At 40.7% G+C, this 21,231-nt stretch overlaps 1 protein-coding gene across 1 annotated transcript in view; it reads right to left on the bottom strand.

The window, feature by feature from the left end:
- Positions 1-12,343: 12,343 nt before the first annotated feature.
- Positions 12,344-21,231, bottom strand: part of METTL8 (methyltransferase 8, tRNA N3-cytidine) — a 56,783-nt gene continuing 47,895 nt past the window's right edge. Inside the window, exons 7-11 of the mRNA XM_087819779.1 lie at positions 20,616-20,679; positions 19,354-19,493; positions 14,884-14,990; positions 14,687-14,752; positions 12,344-13,935 (exon numbers count right to left, since the gene is read on the bottom strand). Of these exons, the coding sequence (XP_087675905.1) occupies positions 13,793-13,935; positions 14,687-14,752; positions 14,884-14,990; positions 19,354-19,493; positions 20,616-20,679 (520 nt within the window). The 3' untranslated portion in view covers positions 12,344-13,792. The remainder of the gene's footprint in view (positions 13,936-14,686; positions 14,753-14,883; positions 14,991-19,353; positions 19,494-20,615; positions 20,680-21,231) is intronic.

Genomic DNA, 21,231 nt, shown 5'->3' with positions numbered 1-21,231 from the left:
GCCTTCAACAAATGCTGGGGTTCTTCTTTTATGTCTTGCCAGCACATTGTGCGGGGAGAGTCAAATGTGACACCTAAGGCCCCTTCACTTACCCGTCACTCCCAACCACGGGGCTGGTGGGGGGCTGGGCCTCTTCCAGGTTTGCTTAATGATCCATACTTAGGGGTGGGGAGTTAGAGAGGTGCTGTGGGGATGGGAGCCCAGGAGCCCTTGGACTTAAGGCCTCTCTCCCGGGACTGGGCAGTGAGGGTGTGTGAGTGCTCGGCTGGGTGCCAGCAGCTTGGGCCGAGTGAGGAATGGTGCGCAACAGGGTGAAGTGTGTGGAAAGTGGGTGGGAAGCACAGAGAGCTAGAGACAGAAGGCAGCAAGGTCATGAATTTGGAGGGTCAGGTATTTTTTTTTTTTTTAATTGTGGCAAAATACACCTAACATAGAATTTACCATCTTAACCATTTTTAGTGTACAGCCAAGTGGCATTAAGCACATTCATTAACATTGTTGCGCTACCATCACGACCGCCCAGGCACAGAACTCCCCGTCAGCTTGCAGAATTAAACAGTAACTCTCCATTCCTCCTGCCCCCAGCCCCTGGCGCCCCCATTCTGCTTTCTGTTTCTGTGAATCTGACTATTCCAGGTACCTCAAATAAGTAGAATAGTATCACATTTGTTCTTCTGTGATTGGCTGATTTCATTTAGCGTAATGTCCTCAAGGTTCATGCATGTTGTAGCACGTGTCAGAATTTCTTTCTAAGGCTAATGTTCCTTTGCGTGTCCATACCACGTTTCGCTTGCCCAGTCATCTGTTGGTGGACACTTGGGCTGCTTCCACCTTTTGGCTATTGCAAATAATGCTGCTCTGAACATGGGTGTGCAAATGTCTTTGGTCCCTGCTTTCAGTTCTTTTGGATATATATCCAGAAGTGGGATTTCTGGGTCATATGGTATTTTTTTTTTAATTTCTGAGACACCACTGTGAGGAAGGAAAAAAATTTTCCTTTTCCTTCTCTGGTTCCTTTTGTCTGTCTGAATAATTAAATAAAGAAGCAGATTGCCCGGCTGGGCGTGGCTCAGAGGTTGAGCATCGACCTAGGATCCAGGCGATCGGGGTTCGATTCCCGGTCAGGAGACATGCCCGGGTTGCGGGCTTGATCCCCAGTTGGGGGCATGCAGGAGGCAGCTGATCAATGACTCTCTCATCATTGATGTTTCTATCTCTCTCTCTCCCTCTCCTTTCCTCTCTCTGAAATCAATAAAGATATATTAAAAAAAAAAAAAGAGGAGGCAGATTGACAAGAGAAAATCAAATTTAATCTCATTCATATAGGAACCCCAAGTGCATGACAGAGTCAGATAGAAAGGGGGATTGAGGAATATAAGACATCCTGAGCTAGGGGTGAGGTAAGGTGCCTTAGGGGTTTCAAAGAGTCATTGCAGGATAGGAAGAGCAGACATTCAGTAATTAGTAGTTTGCCCTGCCCTATAGATAGATCAAAAGAAGTTATCTCTGCTAATCCCTATTCGAAAGGCTCCTAATTCAAATTCTTCAGGGTAAAGGGGGTGGGGGAGCAGAAGTTTTTCTTAAGCCTGACACTAAAGTTGCCTTTAGCTCATAGTAATGGGCATACCACTGAGACACGTCTTGGGGTGGCTTGTTCTGGACCCCACATCATTATACTGCTTTCCATAGGTGTTGCACCATTTTTCATTCCCACTAACAGTGGGCAATGATTCCCATTTCTCCACACCCTCGCCAGCACTTCTGTTCTTTTTTCTTTTTGATAGTAGCCATCCTTATGGGTGGGAGCTGCTATCTCACTGTGGCTTGGATTAGTGATGTTGAACATCTTTTCATATGCTTATTGGCCATTTGCATATGGAGAAATGTCTAAGTCCTTTGCTAATTTTTTTAATTGGGTTCTTTGTTGTTGCTGAGTTGTAGGTGTTCTTTACATATTCTGGATACTAACCCCTTATCAAATAATTTGCAAATATTTTCTCCCAGTCTATGGGTCTTAAATTTAGGTTTTTGATCCATTTTGAGGGGCTAGTTTTTGAGTTTATGTGAGGATCAGGTGATGATTGTGGCAAGAGGTGAGCCAGATCAAGTTCTTTCCTTGGATGACCAGCACAGGTGAATGGTGCCCCAATCATATCCGGGCATCATGCCTTGCAGAAGATGTGCATTATATTTAGCCCCTGCAACAATTCTCAGGTAAGCAATATCACCTCCAATTTATAGTTGAGGACACTAAGGCTTAGAGGTATTAAGTGTCTTGTTTAAGGTTACACAGCCAGCAGTATCGAAGCTAGGGTTTATATCCACATGGGTCCTACATCTCTTCTCTGAGAATACTCTTTTACCTCTTTCTGCCTGGGAGCTATCATTCTCATCCTCTAGAGTGCTCTTATTCTGGAAAAATAAACACACCTCCTCTCTTTCAGCCTCTAATCATGACCCTTATAACAAACTATTAATAATCTTTTATCTGTCTCTGGCCTTTCCCTAAGTTCTTCATGTTCTTTAAGTCTGGCATCTACCCAGCCTTTAAAATACCATTGGAGAGGGGTAATCGTAAGTTTTGACTTTAATGAAAGTATAGAATGATCTCCATTTCCATTTTAAGTCCACATAGAAAACATTTTGCACCTATTTAAATATTCACAGAAAGTCAAATATTTATTTACATTTTATTTAAATTTTTAAATCCTCACCCAAGGACACTTCCATTGATTTGACAGAGAGGAAAGGAGAGCATAAGAGCGAGAGAAACATCGATGTGAGAGAAATATTGATTGGTAGCCTCTTGTACGTGCCCCAACTGGGGATCGAACCTGCAACCTAGGTATGTGCCCTGACCAGGAATTGAACCCATGACCTTTTTGGCATATGGGATGACACTCTGACCAACTGAGCCATCTGACCAGCTCAAAAGTCAAATCTAAAGTGAATAGAAGGAACATTAGCCACCAGGAGCCCTGGTGAGAGCTGGGTGGTCAGGTGTTTCCTGCGCTTAACACAGTCAACTGCATGAAAAGGGAAAAGCACTGAGCATGTGGACCAAATATTTTCTAGGTGTGATAGCCCAGGTCCTGGCACTGTGCACCCCAAGGTGAAGAGAGACTGCTGGGTTCAGGAGGCAAAGCAGGACAAATACTATGATGTGGATTTTCAGTCTCCCTGTGGTCTAGAGAGCAGAGCAGCTCAAGGTGTGGGCAGTGGGCAGGTGCTGGCCTGCGAACTGTTTCATTCTGTCTGTGACAAGTAGAGAAACAGAATACATTTATATTTATTGACTCGAATAAAAATCTTGGGCTTGTATATTGTCTATCTTTACTTTTTCCTATCCATTCCTTCATTTCCCAAACCTGGCACAGTGCCTGAAATGTGCTGACTGGGAGGTAACAAGGAGGATTGCGGGGAGAGGGCAGAGACCAGGAAACACAACGCCAGGCGCTGGAGTATATCTTTCCCACCCCCCTAGTAATTCACCTTTATTGTGTTTTACAAAAGTATCTGTCTGTGACAGGCTGGAAACGGGCAAGACAAAACAAAAAGCAACAACTGTTCCTTTACTTCAGACTGAGAAGCACTGGTCTAGAGCCATAGCTATTGGTTTTGCGAGTCAACGTAGGAACGGTGCTCAGCAGAGTTGCTAGACTTCCTGGCCATTTATTTAGGAATCTAGTAAAAACTTAAGTACAGTAGGGCTCCCAGAATAAGTCACTGGTTATAACTGGAAATTAATTTTGTTTGCCACTCCCAGTAATCCAACCACGTACAGGCGTCTGCGCATACCCTGCAGGCTGTATCCGCCGCTGAGGCGGTGCTCACGGATCAGGTAAGCTGCCACAGGCTTATGGCAAATGCTGAAGAACCTCTCACTGTGTATCCCTCTGAGCAGACAACTCAGCAGGGGACAAAGGGACAAAGTATTTTGTCTCTTTCCTCATTGCTCTAGCTCTGGTATATGTGGAGTATGTTTTACCCAGCACTTAGAAAAGATTTAGGTAGTTCCCACTCCTGTTTCCTGCCTTGTAGAAGCACAGCACCGTGTTTTTAGTCCCACCCTCCCCATTCTTGGGAGAGATGGAGGGAATTATCCAACAAGTCAATAGAGAGACGAAGGAGGCATGTTTAACCTGGTCTTCCTTCACTCTCCTGTGGAAGCCAGCTGCTCTGTGAAAGGCTTTACAAGGGCAGACCTCCATGAGTAGAGTCCTGCGGCTGTCCAGCTGTGAGTTGATGCTTGGGATCGATACTAGGAAAGCAGTTGTTTCCACGCATCTGGATCATTTTCTCCAATATCAGCTTCATCAGTAATTAAACTCACTTTTTAAAAATGTTTTTTATTGTTTTTAGAAAGAGAGAAAGGGAGAGGGAGAGAGAAACATTGGTGGGAGGGAGAAACATTGACCGGTTGCCTCCTGTACACACCCTGAATGGAGACTGAACCCACAACCCGGGCATGTGACCTTTTGGTGCATGGGACTATGCTCACCCACACCGGCCAGGGCTAAACTCACATTTTAATCTTCTTTGGTTGACATCTCAGTCTCAGTTGGTTTAAAATTTGGTGAGGAAACCTAGGGATATTATTTACTGGGCCTCTCTCAAACCTCTCCAGCTGGCAGTGAATGCGCATGGTGGTCTTATCTCATAGGTTATTCTGGCCTGCATTCTCTACTTGCCCTCCTTTAACTTCCTCACGGAAGGTCAGCGGATCTTGACTCACTTGGTGACTACATTATACTGATACCTTCCTCTGCCACCCTGGGGAATGAGGGCAGTCTTCTGGCTTGGTCAATGTCCCCTTCCCTCCCACACCTCTCTGAGTGTGTTTCTCCTAAAGCTGTGCCCATCTTGCCAGGCGTTTGAAGATCAGTAAATTCATACTTTGTGACATGTCACGGTAGAAAACAAACACGAGAGCTCTGGAATCAAAAGGAAGTATCAGATAAAGGCGAGTCTTTGCTCTTCTGTGAAGTGTCAAGAACAAAATGTCTTACCAGCCGCGTCTGTGGTATGATTCGGGTAAGCAGAACAAAGCCTCTGCAGTCTTCCTGTTCCCACGCCTCAGCGAGGGCTCTTTCTTTGGCTCTTCCTAAGCTAGGCCGGGGGGCACTTAAGCTTACATTCCAGTTCTCTGAGATTCAGTTACAGGTCACTCTTGTCACAATCTCACCTGACCTTGTATTTTTCTTTGGGTCACTGGAGTGATATTTGGCTAATCTGCCTGTGAACACCGCCTACTTTCTCTAAGCCAGAGTGTGGCTTGCTTCTGCTGGTAGCCTTTCCTAGTGGCGCCTCCTGTGCCTATCTAAGCTTTAGAGGAATGACTGGCCCAATTCCTTGTCACCATATTGACATGGTACATGTCCTCAATTGGATCTTGTCTATGCCAATAGCTTTGTCTTTGTACTCCCCCCCCCCAAATATGGTATTTTATTGACCGTATTAGTTTATATTACAGATTCAGGCCTTAAAGAAAGACAGTACCTACCCCAGTTCTTTGTCAGTCTGTTTTCTATTTTTAACATTCAACTTTTCTAGTCCAAACATCTTTTAATGTAAACATGCATTCATATATAAAATTATAGGCTCTAGGTTTAGAAAGCCTGTGTCTTCGGAAAGTTAGTCATCTCATAGCAAACTAGGAATAAATTCCCTAAGGTAGGATGAACCAAGAGTAGCTTACATTCCTATATAAACATAATTATAGTATAGATACAGTTGCATACCTAGAATAAAATTGAATGTAAATGCACCAAAGAGAAGAAAGCACCAAAGATTTACAAAACTTACATGAAATAAGACAATGCTCAACTGAATAATAGCCAAAATTTCATTAACTCGGCAGTCTTGTGACCTAGAAAATGAGGCAGCCCGAGCCTAATTTCTTTGGCATGCCAGCTCCTCCTATACCAGGGCAGGCGGCAGGCAGTGGGATTGGAGTCGGAGTAAGCCCTGCATGTGTGGTGCAGCATGTCGTAGTGCAGGTGAAAAACAGCAAACAGGGGCTGCATTATTCTTGAGCGTCTCCCTGTGCACATGATCAGGTTCTGTATTCACTTGGAGGAGAAACAACCCTATTGAAATCTCTTTTAAAAAGTGAAAGCTAAATGACTAAACTTTAAAATTTGAGGAATGGGGAAAAAAGATCTACGAGGAAAACATCAGCTTGCTTATCCAGGGAATGAGCAGAACTTAATTCTCATTCCAGCATGGGTTCCTGGGCACCCAGCTCCTTTCACTCTGGGTAAAAAAACAAATCTCCAAATTGCTACTGAGCCAAACTCTAAAGGCCAGTCAGGAAATGAACAGCACTCCTAAATGAGAAAGCCTGGATCCGTGATCTTTTTCTAAAGTAAACAAAAGATCTGCAAAAGTATTTCCTTGCACTATTTGGCAAGAGAAAGAAGCACCTGGAGAGTGAGTTAGGAAGAGCAAGCATTTAAGAAATGGGAGTAAAACAAGGATGGTGGGGATGAAAGGGGGCCACACGCTAAATCTCACAAGCTCAGGGGAGGCCTGCACGGCAGCCCTACAAACCCAGAGACCGAAAGTAACCACATAAAACTTTCTAACTAAATGTGACTCATGGTGGGTAGTCATGTCTTAGGCGGTGTCTTCCCTAACAAAGGTCAATCTTTAACTGAGCCTGTCTATTGTCTTTTAGCATCTAAGATAACATACCTTTGGAATGTCAGAGTGACCCCATTTTTCCAGACCCCTCCGGGCACAATCTCCCACCAGAGCAAGAGACCATGGAACCCCTCATGGTTACCTTGTTCCCTGTATACTGTCTCTATGTGCTGTAAATGTTAATTGTTAGCTACCCTATATCCACCCATGTAAAAGAGTGTGTCTATCTGTTTTACTTTTTATCCAGTCTCAGAGATTTCTCCACTTTGCTTTCTCCTGCCTCCCTAATTGATCACCAATGGATTTCATGTAACCCCTTTACATCTCTCCCTTCGATTGTGATATATAAAGTAAGGTGCAAAACTGCCATTCTCTGGAGCCTGTTCTCGATCTGTTGAGATTTTACTTCCCGGCCATTGTCAGCTTGGCTCAAATAAACTCATAAAAATTGTCTACAGGTTTGGCCGTTTCTTACGTGGACAATGGTTATAATGAAACTTTGTTTCACTCATCGCCAGAGCCCGATTGTTCTATTAGGAAACAAAGCTGCAAATGAAGACACCTCAGAAAAACTGGTTGATTAAGATAAGAATACACATAGAAAGGATATATTCATAGAATAAATACTTTTCTGGATCCTGAACTTCATCTTTCATTTGGATTTTTTTTTTTTTTTTTTTTTAAAAACACATACACCTTTAAAAACATCTTCTAGAGGGTCAAAGTGGAATATATACATTAAAATAAATGAGGGCCATGAAGGAAGAAGTATGAGCAATGAGAAAATCAATTCTCCTTGGAGGCAGAAATTTCCTTGCTTCAATGCAGCATGTGATGCTGGCAATTTCAGCCATTCTTGCAGGTGATTTTCGGTGCTAGTTCCAAATGCCGCTTGAGGGGACACTGTCCCAGCTCACCTGAGGGCGTGGGGCGGAACTCAAGATGCATGAAGAGCTATCACATTCTCTGTGCCAAAATTCTGTTCAGCAGGACAGCCTCAGGAGAAAGACAAGGTACTCTCAGGAGGCACGAGGTGAGAGAAGCGAGGCAGCAATTGCATAGTGTTGCTTATTTTAAGTACACAACATTAAAAACCCCCCAAAACCACAAAACTGAATGCAATTGACTCAATAGTACCTCATCATTAATTTTAGAAAGTCACTCAGTTTTAGCACTTTTTCCCAATGAAAAGGGCTTTAAGACACACAGGGTCATTGCTGTTCCCCATATTTTTTGAAACAACCAATAATACATATAGGTGAACTGAGAAAAAAATTAATTTCTGCTTTTTCTGCAATGAGCTAGGAAGCGTAGCATGAAAGCGGAATGGGTTGAAGACTGCCAAAGAATTTGTATAACAATCACAAAACTCATAGTTTTTTCCTGGACCAAACCCTATCGGCTCAAGTAGGAGGGATGATGGTTGGGGCTTTTTAGGAGGCAATTGACGGCTCACCTAATTCGGTAGGTAACCGTTGATAGAAATGCATGTTTTCGGGAGCCCAGGCTCTACTTAGTGTCTGTGTGCTGGAGAAAATCAAAGATAGACACAAATCACTGGGAGGCCAAGGACACAGCTAACTGGACACTATTTGTAACTATATGAAGTCTATGTGCTCTTAAAATATTGATCATTTTTTTTTTCTTATGTAAGGTAAAGGGGAGCAGAATTTGTCACCCCAAAATACGCCTCTTTGGCATAAGGATTATTTTAGGCTGATTATTTTTAAGCAAGAGGAAAAGCTCTGAAAACAGAGTAGAAGTCACCTTTTTTTAACAGAGACATTTATATAAGGGAAGTCTCCATTTGTAAGGGTGCCTCACTCTCTATATCTAGAAGAGAAAGATGACTCTAAATCTCCAGAAACTCTATCCATGGAGGAGGCAAGAACTTAATTCTGCGTAACAACCTCAACCTTCTTTACTGTGCTTTCCCTGGTCACCTCCGTTCACTGGCTCCCCACCCCAAACATCTTTTGTCTTTAGCCGAAGATGACATCTAAGGTGATGGCTTTGGCCATTTGGGGGAGTTACCCAGTTCTTCTGGGGTCTTTCCCACATATGCAGGAGGTACACACATTATTCAGCTTTTGTTGGTTTTCCTGCTGTTAATCTCTCTCTTTATTACAGAGGTAAGTCTTAGCCAAGAACTCAGACGGGTAGAGGGAAAAGTGCTTTTCCTCCCCCTCAAGTGTTAATGTGTATTTGTTCACTCACCTGCTCCTAGCTGCTCCTTACTAAAGGTCAAGTGGTTGTGAAACCACATGCACTGTGGAATCCAAGCAGCCGTTTAAACTCTTGGACAGGTAGTGGTGCCTTGCCGCTTGCCTCTGACGAGCTGCAGAGGCAGCTGAGGGTGGGCTGACTTTGGCCATCTGGAGGTTTTGATGTGCTCCATCGATCTCACGCCAGCCTGGCTTGCCAGAGCTGGGCCACTGTGCTCTGCGACATTTCAGGATGGTGCTCAAGAGTGCGGTGCTCCGCAGCCTCCTGGGCCCCTCCTGCAGGTGCACTTGCTTTTTCGGTTTCATGCTGTTTTTCTTTCCCTCTATAGGCACTCACGGCAGAACTATTATTACTTGCTTGTTACTGCGCGTTGCTGATTCATTCTCAGAGGGGAAAGAAATTTTGTCTTCCACACTCTTCCCTGTCACTGAAGGCATATGTTAACGAAAGACAGATTTTGGCATCCATTCTCCCCTGTAGCTCCGAGGCCGCAGTATCGATTCATTATAAATGAAGACGCAACTGTTATTTTACTTCTATTTGTATTTATAACTACACCAAAGCTATCCTGCTGGTACCTTTGTGCCTCTCGAATCCCAAGCCATATTCCAAGAAATGCTCAATATTTTATGGGTGAATTGGCATTAATGTACATACAATGTTTTAAATAAAGATGCTTTCACTTGTATTTTATTACTGACACTCCCTGGATTCACATGTATTAGACTGTGCTAGAGCTGAATCCCTTTGAAGGCTGTCCCCCCTGGCTGCACAGACTCGCGTTTTCCCTAAGTGAGGAGCATGCCAGTGCTGGGGCTCCGCTTGCTCCGAGGGAGGCTAAGTGGGGGGGCAGGAGCAGAATTAAACACACGCAGGCCAGGCCGCAGAGAGCTCGCGCCGCCTTCGCCTCGCCATTCCCCTCAGCAATTTTCCTTCTCTTCCTTCCCAGTTTGTTACTGTGGACAAGTGCAACCTACTTATTTCATAGAATCACTGGGTCTAGAAAGAGCCGCAGTAACCTTGAAGATCATCTGATCCAATCTCCCATCCATTGTTACAATTCCCCATTTCATTCGGAAACTCTCTCCTCCGGTAGCTTTCTGGGCAGCATTTGAGCCTTTGATGAGAAGGGCACTGATGAGAGTAGAAGTTTTGGAAACAAGACAGTTCTAGGTACAAATTGTGGCTGTCACAGGCCTCTCAGCGCCCTCGTCTCATCTGTTAAAGAATTATAAAAACTAATTTGTAGGGACTTGAGGATTAAATGAATAACAGTGTAGTATATAAATAACTTAGCACTCAGAGCTAAATTAAGAGTAGCTCAGCAGTTCAATAGGAACTAGGACCCATGCTTCCCGACTAGAGGCCATACTTTTCCACAGCATCTTACTGTCCTTCTCACAAGGTCTCATAAAACCATTGAAAAAGTGTCTGTTGCTGGAGTACTCAGTGTGCTGCCTTGTAGATTGTAAATGCTTTTATTAATAACAATACCTCACGTATATTCAGTGCTTTAGAATTTACAATGCACTTTCACAAGTGGGGAAAAATACCCCAGCCAACAAGTCCACTGATGACTAATACAGGCAGGAAATAGAGGAGCAGAGGTTCTGAAAGGTCTACCACAATGCAAATGTGAAGTAACCAGCACCTGTGAGGGGCTTAATAAACATGAAAACCCATTAGAAGTTACAATGTGAGATAAATTCAGGCTCCAGAACTTGGCTTTGATGAGTCTGAAAACCATAGGAATATAGCACAGGCATTTTGGGGCAAGAATTTAAGTTACTTGAAGTTTAACAGTCTAACTGGTTCAGATAACCAGGAGGGCAGCTCTTTACATACATATGAATTTCCACATAAAAACTAGGGTATACCAACGGTTTAGATCACATAATGGTAGAACCCTCAATGCATTCATAATTAGAGACAAAGCATATGGAACTGAGACAAACAGCAAATTAGCTCTCAGAAGTCAACATTAACTGGGTGTTTCAATCCGACAAATGTGTCATACTGCATGCAAAACTTTTAAAAATAGAAACTGTTACCTTGGCTTTTCTCACAACCTTCTCAAACAGTTCTTCATGTGTGTGAGAATTTTTACATATGGAAAATGCTCAAAAGTGAATTTTTAGAAATGGAAAAAAAATGCAAGGTGCATGTTCAATATAGCATATTTCATTGTTTCTGTATGCTAAGAAGATGAAGGAACATCTCTTTTTCTGTTAAGAAGAAAATGGTCCTTTTAAAATCTAGCTCCCTCAGAAGATGAATTTTTAAATATCAAACTCTGCCTAACTAACTGGTCCTAGCTTTAAGGTTATAAGGGGAAAATTAAAATTTCATGAAATTTTCAAATAGTTTAAATTAATACCCTAGCAGATACATTTGCAATACTTTATGATTTCTTCATACCTATAGGCAATATTCCAAATCAAGTCTTTCTCTTTTTTTTCTTCCTCTGCCAAAAATCTACATTTTGTCTAGCAGCAAACTCAAATGGGGGGGTGATTCAGGTCAGAAAGACTGATGACCACCAAGCTTAAAGACACTGGTAGAAATGGTCCTACTGAGCAGCTACGTGGAATAGGAGGTCTATGCTAGAACAGAGCCCAAAAGAGGACAGTTTGTGTCTCATAGTCCAAATTTGGTTGATGTATTTTTGAAGTTTCTAAAGGTTAACTACATGCTGTAATACACTATAGAAAGACACGAAGCTGAATTTTACTGTGCCAGTCAAGAGGCGGGCTTGAATCTGCTATTTAGGACTAAGAGAGACAAGTACAATTTACATGTGTGAGAATGTGAGAATAATTTTACCTTCTGTTGTTTTTAAAACCACCTTGGGCCATGAGTTTGAAATTGAGAAACAAGAAGATCTGCTGGGGTTCCCATAGCAACATTGACTTTTCTAACTGCCCTTGATGTATGTAATACTTTCATTACTAGTTTGGCTTTTAAATGTACACTTTAATTATGAAATACAACTAAGTTAAGAGTCTCAGGCAAATTTTAACATTTACATTTACTGACTGATGCATGTTTAAACAAACCCTGATACTGTACTTCTAAGGACTTGCTACCAAGGCAGGTATGTGCAAACACCTTTCTGTGGTCTTCCTTGCTCCTGATCTCTGACCTCACTGCATTCCATTCTATAGATGAGCCCTCAACCAATCTCTCCAAATACCTTTATAACAGGCCATGACTAGGATTAAACAGAAACAAACAAACCTCGGATAGCTCCAGCCCAGAGACTAGAAGCCAATGTGCCCTCTATTCTAGTCTGTCTATAAGCTGGCCCCTCCCTATCTTTTCTCCACTATTCCTCATCATGAATGTCCTACACCAGATACATCTATTTTCTCACCATCTTCTGAGAGCATTCATTCAAGGGCTAGTCCGACACCCGCCCCCTCCCATAATCCCAATTCTCCCTCTTTCCTTCCCACAACAATCTTTTTCTTTTCGGAACTACTATTACTACTGTGACCACCACCATGTGATACAGTGTGTCTTGGTTTTTCCTTCGAGGAACTTTCCTCCATTCTATACATTCTGGTGGTACTATCAATTAAGCTGCTCTGCCCCAGCCTAGTAAGAGATAATCCATGACCTAAGTTGCACCAATCGTGTTCTTCCAGGAAGTTGAATTTTAAGTAAATTCAAAAAGGAAAAACAGTGGGAATAGAATTATTCTCATGGTGGTCCTTTCAAGAGAGTGTCCATTTCCTCGAGATTTTTGTGACTCATAATCAAAGTCCACTAGCTGTTAAGCTCCCTACTTTAATCTTGATTTATAGGCTTGGGATGTGTACGTTTTGCTTTGGCAGCTAGATACTATTTATGCTTTCTGAAGACAGGGTTAATTGTATTATTCCACATAATCCAGCACAATGTAAGTACTTAGTAACAAATGAAAAACCAATCTTAGATACCCCATTCTTTTAATGTGCAATATGCAAGTCAACTTATATCCTTTTTGAGGCAAAGTGGTAAATAAAAATTTTTTAAAAATTATTTATTGATTTTAGAGAGAGGGAGGGAGGGAGGGAAAGAGAACATAAATTTGTTGTTTCACTTATTTATATATTCATTGGTTGATTCTTGTATGTGCACTGACTGGGGATGGAACCTTCAACCTTAGCATATTGGGACAACACTCTAACCAACAGAGCTACCTGGCCAGGGCCCAATAAAAAAATTTTTAATTGCTACAATTTAAGAGTTTTCTTAGGTATAACAGATGTCTTAAAGAGAACCTTACAATGATTTGTCTACCTAATAATCTGAAAATAATGTTACCATGAGTCATACTTCCCGATTTTAGAAAAGGAAAGAGAAACTAAAATTCTATTTCAGACGTTAGTCTCTGAATTAAAAATAAAAAAAGTTTTTGGGAAAACAGACGACAAAATAAACAAAAAAATACACCTTTGTCTTGGGTTTGTGATTTTCCCTGGAAACAAGGTGAGCTGCCTTTCTGCTACCAGGTAACACTGGAGAGGAGGTAAAGTGTGTTTGACTAATATATAAATAGAGTAGGTGATTTTCTCCACTTCCCGAAAAATGGAAGGTTATGGCTTCTCAGAATCATCTAACTTATGACAGTAATTTAATTGAAAGCTTACAAAATCAGACAACAAATAATGATCAGACATCATAAACCCAAACAAGCTTACTCATATTAAGTTTTGAAAACACAGGCTATGGTGCACTCTTCCAAACCACTTACATGTGCTTAAAATACACAAAAGAGCTCACCCGGGACAAACAGCAAAATATATAAATTACCTTCTGATTGTCTTTTCAAAAATGAAAAGTGTATAAAAGTCTTTGAATAGTGTGGTCCTCTGGTTTGTCCCTCAATATGGTACAGAGTTCAGCTACGAAAATGTCAATTTGGAGCTTTTTTGTGTCAAGTGTATGGTTTCTGGAATTTGCCTTGAACCCATACTCGGTGCATTTTCACTTGTTTTTTCCTATTAACTTGTAAGCGACGATCAACCAGATTTTGCTTCTCCTCTAACCCAGCCTTGCAGAACATACTGTGGACTTCCCCTGTGGGACAAAAACAGCAATCAAATGTGTGACATATGACTGGGCAGGGGGCAGTCAGGAACATGGAACATTAAACGGAATGACTTACCATCTAACTTTCATTTATACTAGCAAATACTCTATTACAAATTGGTAAAGGAAACGTGAAACCAAGTGGATTTCTTCTATTCACACAAATACACCAAGTATAAACAGGTTAGCACAGCACAGCATAGATACACAACACTATTGGTTACAGCTTTCAATATTTTGAAAGGTGCCACCTGTTTGAGTTTTTGTTGGTTTGCAGAGACCCCAAATGACACTTTATAATAGTAGTCACAGAAGTTTGGGGAAAGTCCTTGAATGCAGAATTCATTTTAAATACTTTTTTAAATGAGAAATTGACAAGAGCTAAGTAATTTTCTAAGGACTCTTAAAATCATATTTCTTCCGTTGGCTGTGGCATATTATCAATTTTTTTCATATCTGGACTAACAGTACCTCCAAAATGGAACAGACTATCCCTTCATCTGGGTATAAGGATGGAACAAGTGATGACTTAAAGCAGTTTCGACTGGAGAAAGATTAGAGGGCAAGAAGGCCATTTCCAGGCTTTCGTGTAGAATAGTGCAGTCACCAACTTGTGAAGACATCCAATATTTTATCAACCATTGAAGCCTCATTTTTAGAGCTTTCGAGTTTTCTCTCTGCAAACAATAACCAAAACATTTTTTTACAGCTAATTATTTCCCCTAATAGATAAGCACACCTTTTGTAAAGAAATATGCTCTGGTACCATCTCCTCGGACATAAAAATTTTCAGATAAACAATGCCCTGAAAAAAAAAATTGTGAGAAGAGCAATTTAGTATTCCTTAAAAAAACAAAAACAAAACCTTGACATGAAATATAAATGAGGCATTCTTTCAAACACATGAAAATAATCTGAAACTGAATGTACTATTACCCCTTTTAAAACGAAGCTGAGTCTTATCATATCTTCCATAGTCCCGAAATAGCAGCATTCCCCCAGGTTTCAGTAACTTGGACAATCGGTTTACAACACCCTGCATCCTTTGAAAACAAAGAAAGATACTGTTTGCACAAATCCTTTCTACATGCCACATTTAACTTTCTTAAAGATAAAATAAAAAAAGCTCAATAAGGCTAAAGAAATCTGAACAACAAAAAATAAGGGCAATCAAAACAAAAAGAAAAAATGATCAGATTCAAAAGTCCTAGAGAATCAAGAAGTCACCAAAGTGATCAGGGCTTGATATGAAGTCAAAGCTCAACTACAAAACCACATAGACATCGGATAATTACAGCAAATTAAAGTAGTTCCAAGGCAGATAAAAACAGACGTCACTCCACTTTCTTTGCAAGATAAAAAATATGTCAGAGCTATCTCAAATTGTACATATCTAAACAGAAATCACCTTTCCTCCAAAGCAGCTCCTTTTCTCCTGATTTCCTGATTACGCTCAAAGGTACTACTACTCACCAAAGTGTAACACCTCAGGGATATCATTAGCCCCTTCCAGTTTTCTCTTCTTCCACTATCCTCTCCAAAACCATTTGGTCATCAAATTCTGTCTTCTTTTTCTTTTTAATGACATCTTTGATATTTTTTCTCTCTTTTGTTTCCCACTGGTACTCCCTTAGTACACACTGCTACCTTCTTAGGCCTGGAAACAGAACAACTTTCTGACATGCTGTATTATTCTCCCTGTCAATTCTTCCTACATATTACTGATGAATCATTCTGCTTAAAACGATGGTTTTAGCAAATCATTCCTTTGCTCAATTAATTTTCCAACCTCTTTCCCGCTACTTCCTAATCTGAAGCACCAAATCTAGCCACAGTGTTACATGCTTGGCTCTGAGCAGTCCATGCCTTTGTTCAGATGGTTTCCTCTCAAAGAATTCTCTCCTCACTCTGTCTATTTAAATTCTATTCACGCTGCAAGCCCCAGCTCAAAACTGGGAAGCCTTTACTTTCTTTCTTTTATTATTTATTCTACTCATCTCGTTACCCATCAAGTATGACCCCTTGTGACTGTTCTTGACTTAATGTTTTTGGTTAAGTATTCATGGACTTATGTGTGATTATGGGCAAGAGATGGCAAAGACTTCCGATCTTATATCAATGCCCAGGGCTTGACACTGGCTGACTGCAGAGCTCTACTGAGAAGAACTCTTAGGGCTTATTGGGAATGATGATTAGAGTATAAAAACAGTGATCAATGTCGGCCCTGGGCAGAGAGTGGTGAATGGCAGCCGGTGTACAAATTCCTTGTCATCTCTGCTTTATCCACGCTACTTAAAGCTTCTGAGATGTTTTCATTTTAAAGATGAGGGCTTGGGATCAGATAATCTGTACATTCCTTCCGATTAAAACACTGTTCAGTGGAATAATGGGGTGAAAAGCCAGGTTGGCAGGTTATGGAGGAAGTAGATGGTGAGAAAATGAAAATAACTATGAAAACCAGAGAGAGCAGAAAGAGGTGGCATGGTTAGATGAAAAGCTCTTTTAAAAAACTGGAACATAAGTACATAAAAGGGAAAAAGAAAAGTATTTTTCCTTGTTTATTTTATTATAGTTTTTTTTCACACTATGCTTATATCCTTGGGCTTTGGCAATTAAATAAAACTATATCTAAACCTTAAAATAACTCACTTTCAGGAGAAATGTTTTATGTACAGAGAAAAGTCTCTTTTCTACAATTATTACTAAAACAAGCATGAAACAAAAATGCAAAAAAAACAAAGAGCCAAAGACAGTTGACCCCTGAACAGCGTGGGTTTGAACAGCACAGGTCCATTCCTACACAGACTTCTTTCAATAAATATATTGGAAACTTTTTTGGAGATTTCCTTACTACCGTGAAGTAATCATATTGGCTACACTATGCTACCAAAAGGTGATCATATTGCTGCTTCTCCATTATCAATGCATGAATCAGTACACCTTTAAATAAATATGAATTTCTTTTTCACAATATATTTTCATTTTTGATGTCTAGTGTTAGAAATATGTATAACATCTACAGTGTTTTGCATCATGTAAGATAATACTGATGGAGGTACTGACAGACAATCTAGCTTATAAAGAGATGATGTAAACTTATGATATCAATAAATACAGCACATCCTGTGAATGTATTTTCCTTATGATTTTGTTAACAATATTTTCTTTTCACTAGCTTACTTTATTGTAAGAATACAGTATATAATGCATATAACATCCAAAATATATGTTAATTGCCTGTTTATGTTATTGGTAAGGTTTCTAGTCAACAGTAGGCTATTGGTAGTTGAGTTTTTGGGGAGTCAAAAGTTGTACGTGGATTTTTCAACTGCGCAGGGGGTCAGCACCCCCAACCCCCGCCTTGTTCAAGGGTCAACTGTACTTCAAAATGCAGCCACCTCCTTCTGCAAATCCTTTCTTCCCAGCTGTCCTTTCATGTCAGGGGTCGTGGGAGCTGCTTTTCTTGACCATCCCCTCTTGGCTGACCATGCAGTTCCAGGGCAGGGAGGACTGCGGGCGGGGTGGCCGGCAGTGAGACGGACTAGTCGAGAATGGCACCCGGCCCCTTGTCTTTCTTACCTGACCTGGGCCAGCTCTACTCTCCTCGCCTACCTCTGGATGAAGGAAGAGTAGAAAGAAAACATTCTTTAAATGAGTACTGCCTGCCTACTGTATGCTTGGATCTGTGGTAAACATACTTTCTTTCATTTTAATGACAAGAAAGACAGTTAGCTCTTCTTTTGTAGCCTCCTGTAGTTTATTCCTTTTTAAGCTGGGACCCCCAGACTCAAGGTCTAGCTGAGCTGCTTGCTGTTCATTTGTGCATGGATTTTCCAAGTTGACAAGAAGCTACTTTTCTAGAACTTTCATGGGGCAGAATCTACTACCACAGTCCTAAATGACCCTAAAGATACTGCCTTGCCTTTCAGTTACTATTGCCCTCCTTCTACTCCTTCACCTTATTTTTAGATCATTTCCGTGTAGGTAAGAAAGTGGCTACTGACATGATGCATCTGAATTTATTCTGTAATAAATAAATACAATGAATACACTGTACTATAAAAGCAATCTTCCCAAGGTACCTGCTTTGCCTTCTCTTTAACATTCATCTCAAATCACAAGAAAATACATCATCTAAACTAATTTCAAATAGTCTTTTTGTGGTCTTATTTGGAATTTAAACATTTCCTGTTATGAGTGTTGAATAGAAAATCTTGTTCTCTATCCACCTACTCCATCCTTTTGACTATTCATCCTTTTAACTATGAAACAAAACACATAGATGACATCTTTCTACTAGTACTTGAATAATGCCAATAGTCTAAACACATTAGCAGAAATAGCTTATACACATTAGAAGGAAATAGGTTATAGAAACTGGGAGGAAAAAGTAGCTTCATGGAACCTGAGATATCTCACTAAGTGCAAATATATCTTTCAGATTTATATGGAAATCTACTTTGTTTTTCCACAAGTAGTCAAAGTGCTCATCTCTGAATGAGAAGTAACAGGCTGTAAAGGGTCCTAGTGACCTTGTAATTGCAAAGAAAGAAGCACATGGTAACTCAGCCTCTTTGGGAAAGGGTCACACTCATCAAACAAAGAGTGGTTGATGCCAAGTCTGTATCTACTGCCAGAGGCTCCTTCCTGGAGCTGAATCTACTACCATAGTAGAAAACCCACATTTAAGAAACCTTATGAAGGCACAACCACTGACACCACACATGAGCCTTAATACATATGAGGTGGTAGGATTTCAAGAAAAGTGATCATTTTAATTGCTGGTAATAGCTCTTTATGCCTCTCTGGAGAAAAGCTGTGTTTACTTTTTCGAAACATTGTGTGTGTACAAAAAAATTTAAGTCAGAAATATTTAAAAATGCCACTAGGCCAACCTTAGATTATAAAGGTCGAAGTTTAACCTGGCAGATCTTGATAACCCCGAATTCCCTAGTGGGCTTCTTAAAAATAATTTTTTTTAAAGTCCCTGGATAGACCTGTGAAGCCAAATAGATTCACAGCCCACCTCTTTGCAAACGTTCAGTATGCTGCTAAATCAAAGATGTTTGTTTCTGATCACCAAGTACAATTTCCCTCTTGGGAGTCTATTAGGCTGTTCTGAATTTGTAATTTCCTTGAAGCACTGTCACTTTTAATAGGTATGTGTCTTGCGAGAATGTGCTCACTTCATTCTGACAGTGACAGAAAGCTCACTAATGAAGCAGTCTGACCAGTTTCTTTCTAAAAGTCTGAAGGAGAAACTGCATTTAAAAGGCTGCGTATTATACATAACGTGGATCACTAAACAATAAATTCAAGAATTGTCACTTTTGCTTTGATAGTTCTAAAAACTACTACTGATAAAGCTGCTTCACACGTTTGCTCTGCCCTTTCCGCTTCATTCACCTGTCTGGATGGATGGACGAGAGCACAAAGACAAGGAGAACGCCGTCCAGGATCCCATCTGGAAAAGGGTAGGGCAGGCTGTCGTCACAAACGTCATGAACAAAGGCAAAACACTGGGCTGCTCTGTAGGATGAGTGCGACTGTCATGGAAAGAAATAAAAAGGAAAAAAAGGTAGTTAGTAGACTTGTATTGTTCTTAAAAAAAGAAAGTCAAATTTTTTTTTTACTTCTCCCAAATGCCTTTCCTCTATAAATTTGAATGCACTATATTTCTGATTCAGTATTGTTAGCTTATTTCAAAAGCTGCCATAAAAAATTAAGTTTAACAATTGTACATGATAACAAATATTCTTTGCAATCCCTCTTTAATTTTAAAAGTGGAGTAGGGCAGTCTTATGAGTCAGTGGTCAGCGTTGTTGGAAGACTACCCTGTGTTATTTGTGAGGCAAAGAGCTGCTCCTCAGCTCTCTCTCCCACTGCTTGCGCCATGCCTCCATAAACTATATTTTAAAAGATTGCATTAGAGTACACACACACACACACACACACACAATTCACCTATAAAAACAACACTACAAGGATATATACCAAAATATTAACACTGATTCACCCTAGGACTCTAGAAAGTGTAATTGTAAGTAAATTTTATCACTCCCTTAAGGCTTTTCAGTATTTTAGAAAATGTCTACAATGAATAACTATGACTCTTATTATCAGAAATAACGTTCTATGTGCTTACTATACATTTTTGTTCACATAATTTCCTTTTCTTTTCCATTTCCCATCATTACCTCTTCTTGCTAAGGTCATGCTCACTAGCATTTGGGGACTGGTTAAATAAGTCCAGGTTTCCCACCGTTTTCCTTACCTTCTATGACATTTTAGATTTGCAATATATGCCTTTTCAGACTCCCCCCCCTCCCAGGAAAATTTTAATTTAATGCATGCCTACTATGTGCCAGACTGTGTGTAAGGCTTTACAGGCATAAATATGAACAAGATCACCTTGTAAGGGCCGTTGACCTTTCTAGGTGTACCAGTCCCTTGAACTCCATGTTAAATTCAAAACAACTTTTATTTTTTAGGGTCATACCTTAGGCATCAGTTGATTGTATGATTCCCAGAAATAGTAAAAGCTCAGTTAAAAATGGTCACAGAAAACATCTGATACAGAAACATCCCCCTACCCCCGCCAAAATAACTTCAACAGCAAATAAATCAGATTCTTATATGGCTCTCTTTAAAGAAAATACAAGGCATACCTTTACTAGCTCCACAGCTCCAGAGGCAAAATCACAACAATAAAGAAAGGACTCTGGAGCATTCCTGTGAAAACAAAAGACATATCTAAATCTAGAATCCAGATATGCTCAGACTGCAGAAGAAAGAGCACTAGGTTTGAACTAGTTAGTATTTTCTTAACAGAATTTTGGACAACACTTGGCTTGTCATTTCTTCTTGGTAGATATTGTTCTCTGTAGCGGTTTATGGGTAGCCTTCATGTTGCTTCTGACCCAACACTGTCTCAAACACTTATTAATTACAGGATTAACTTAAAATTCCTGTCCCAGTTTTAAGGCTCTCTATTGCTAAGGCCTACTTGCCCTCAGATCACACTCTTGCATGGGAAACTCCCGAGCCACCCATCAGCACTGCCCCATTCTCCTCCTGCCCTCACAGGCACTCTTTCTTCTCTGCTCCTGCAGCATGGTCTCTAGCTACTCTTAGCTTAGGCAACCTCTACCCCTCCCCAAGGATCCTCAGACCCGTGTCCCTTGGGGCTTCATTCCTCTTCCCGTGTGTACAACTCATTTGGCTCCTGGGCCTCTGATGCCCTCATGAGGCAGGAACACACACACACACACGCACACACACATG

Source organism: Miniopterus natalensis, chromosome 8 (genome assembly GCF_054644295.1).
Source record: "Miniopterus natalensis isolate mMinNat1 chromosome 8, mMinNat1.hap1, whole genome shotgun sequence".
Classification (NCBI taxonomy): domain Eukaryota; kingdom Metazoa; phylum Chordata; class Mammalia; order Chiroptera; family Miniopteridae; genus Miniopterus; species Miniopterus natalensis.
The sequence above is the reverse complement of the archived record's forward strand: the minus strand, read 5'-3'. Positions and strand labels throughout refer to the sequence as shown.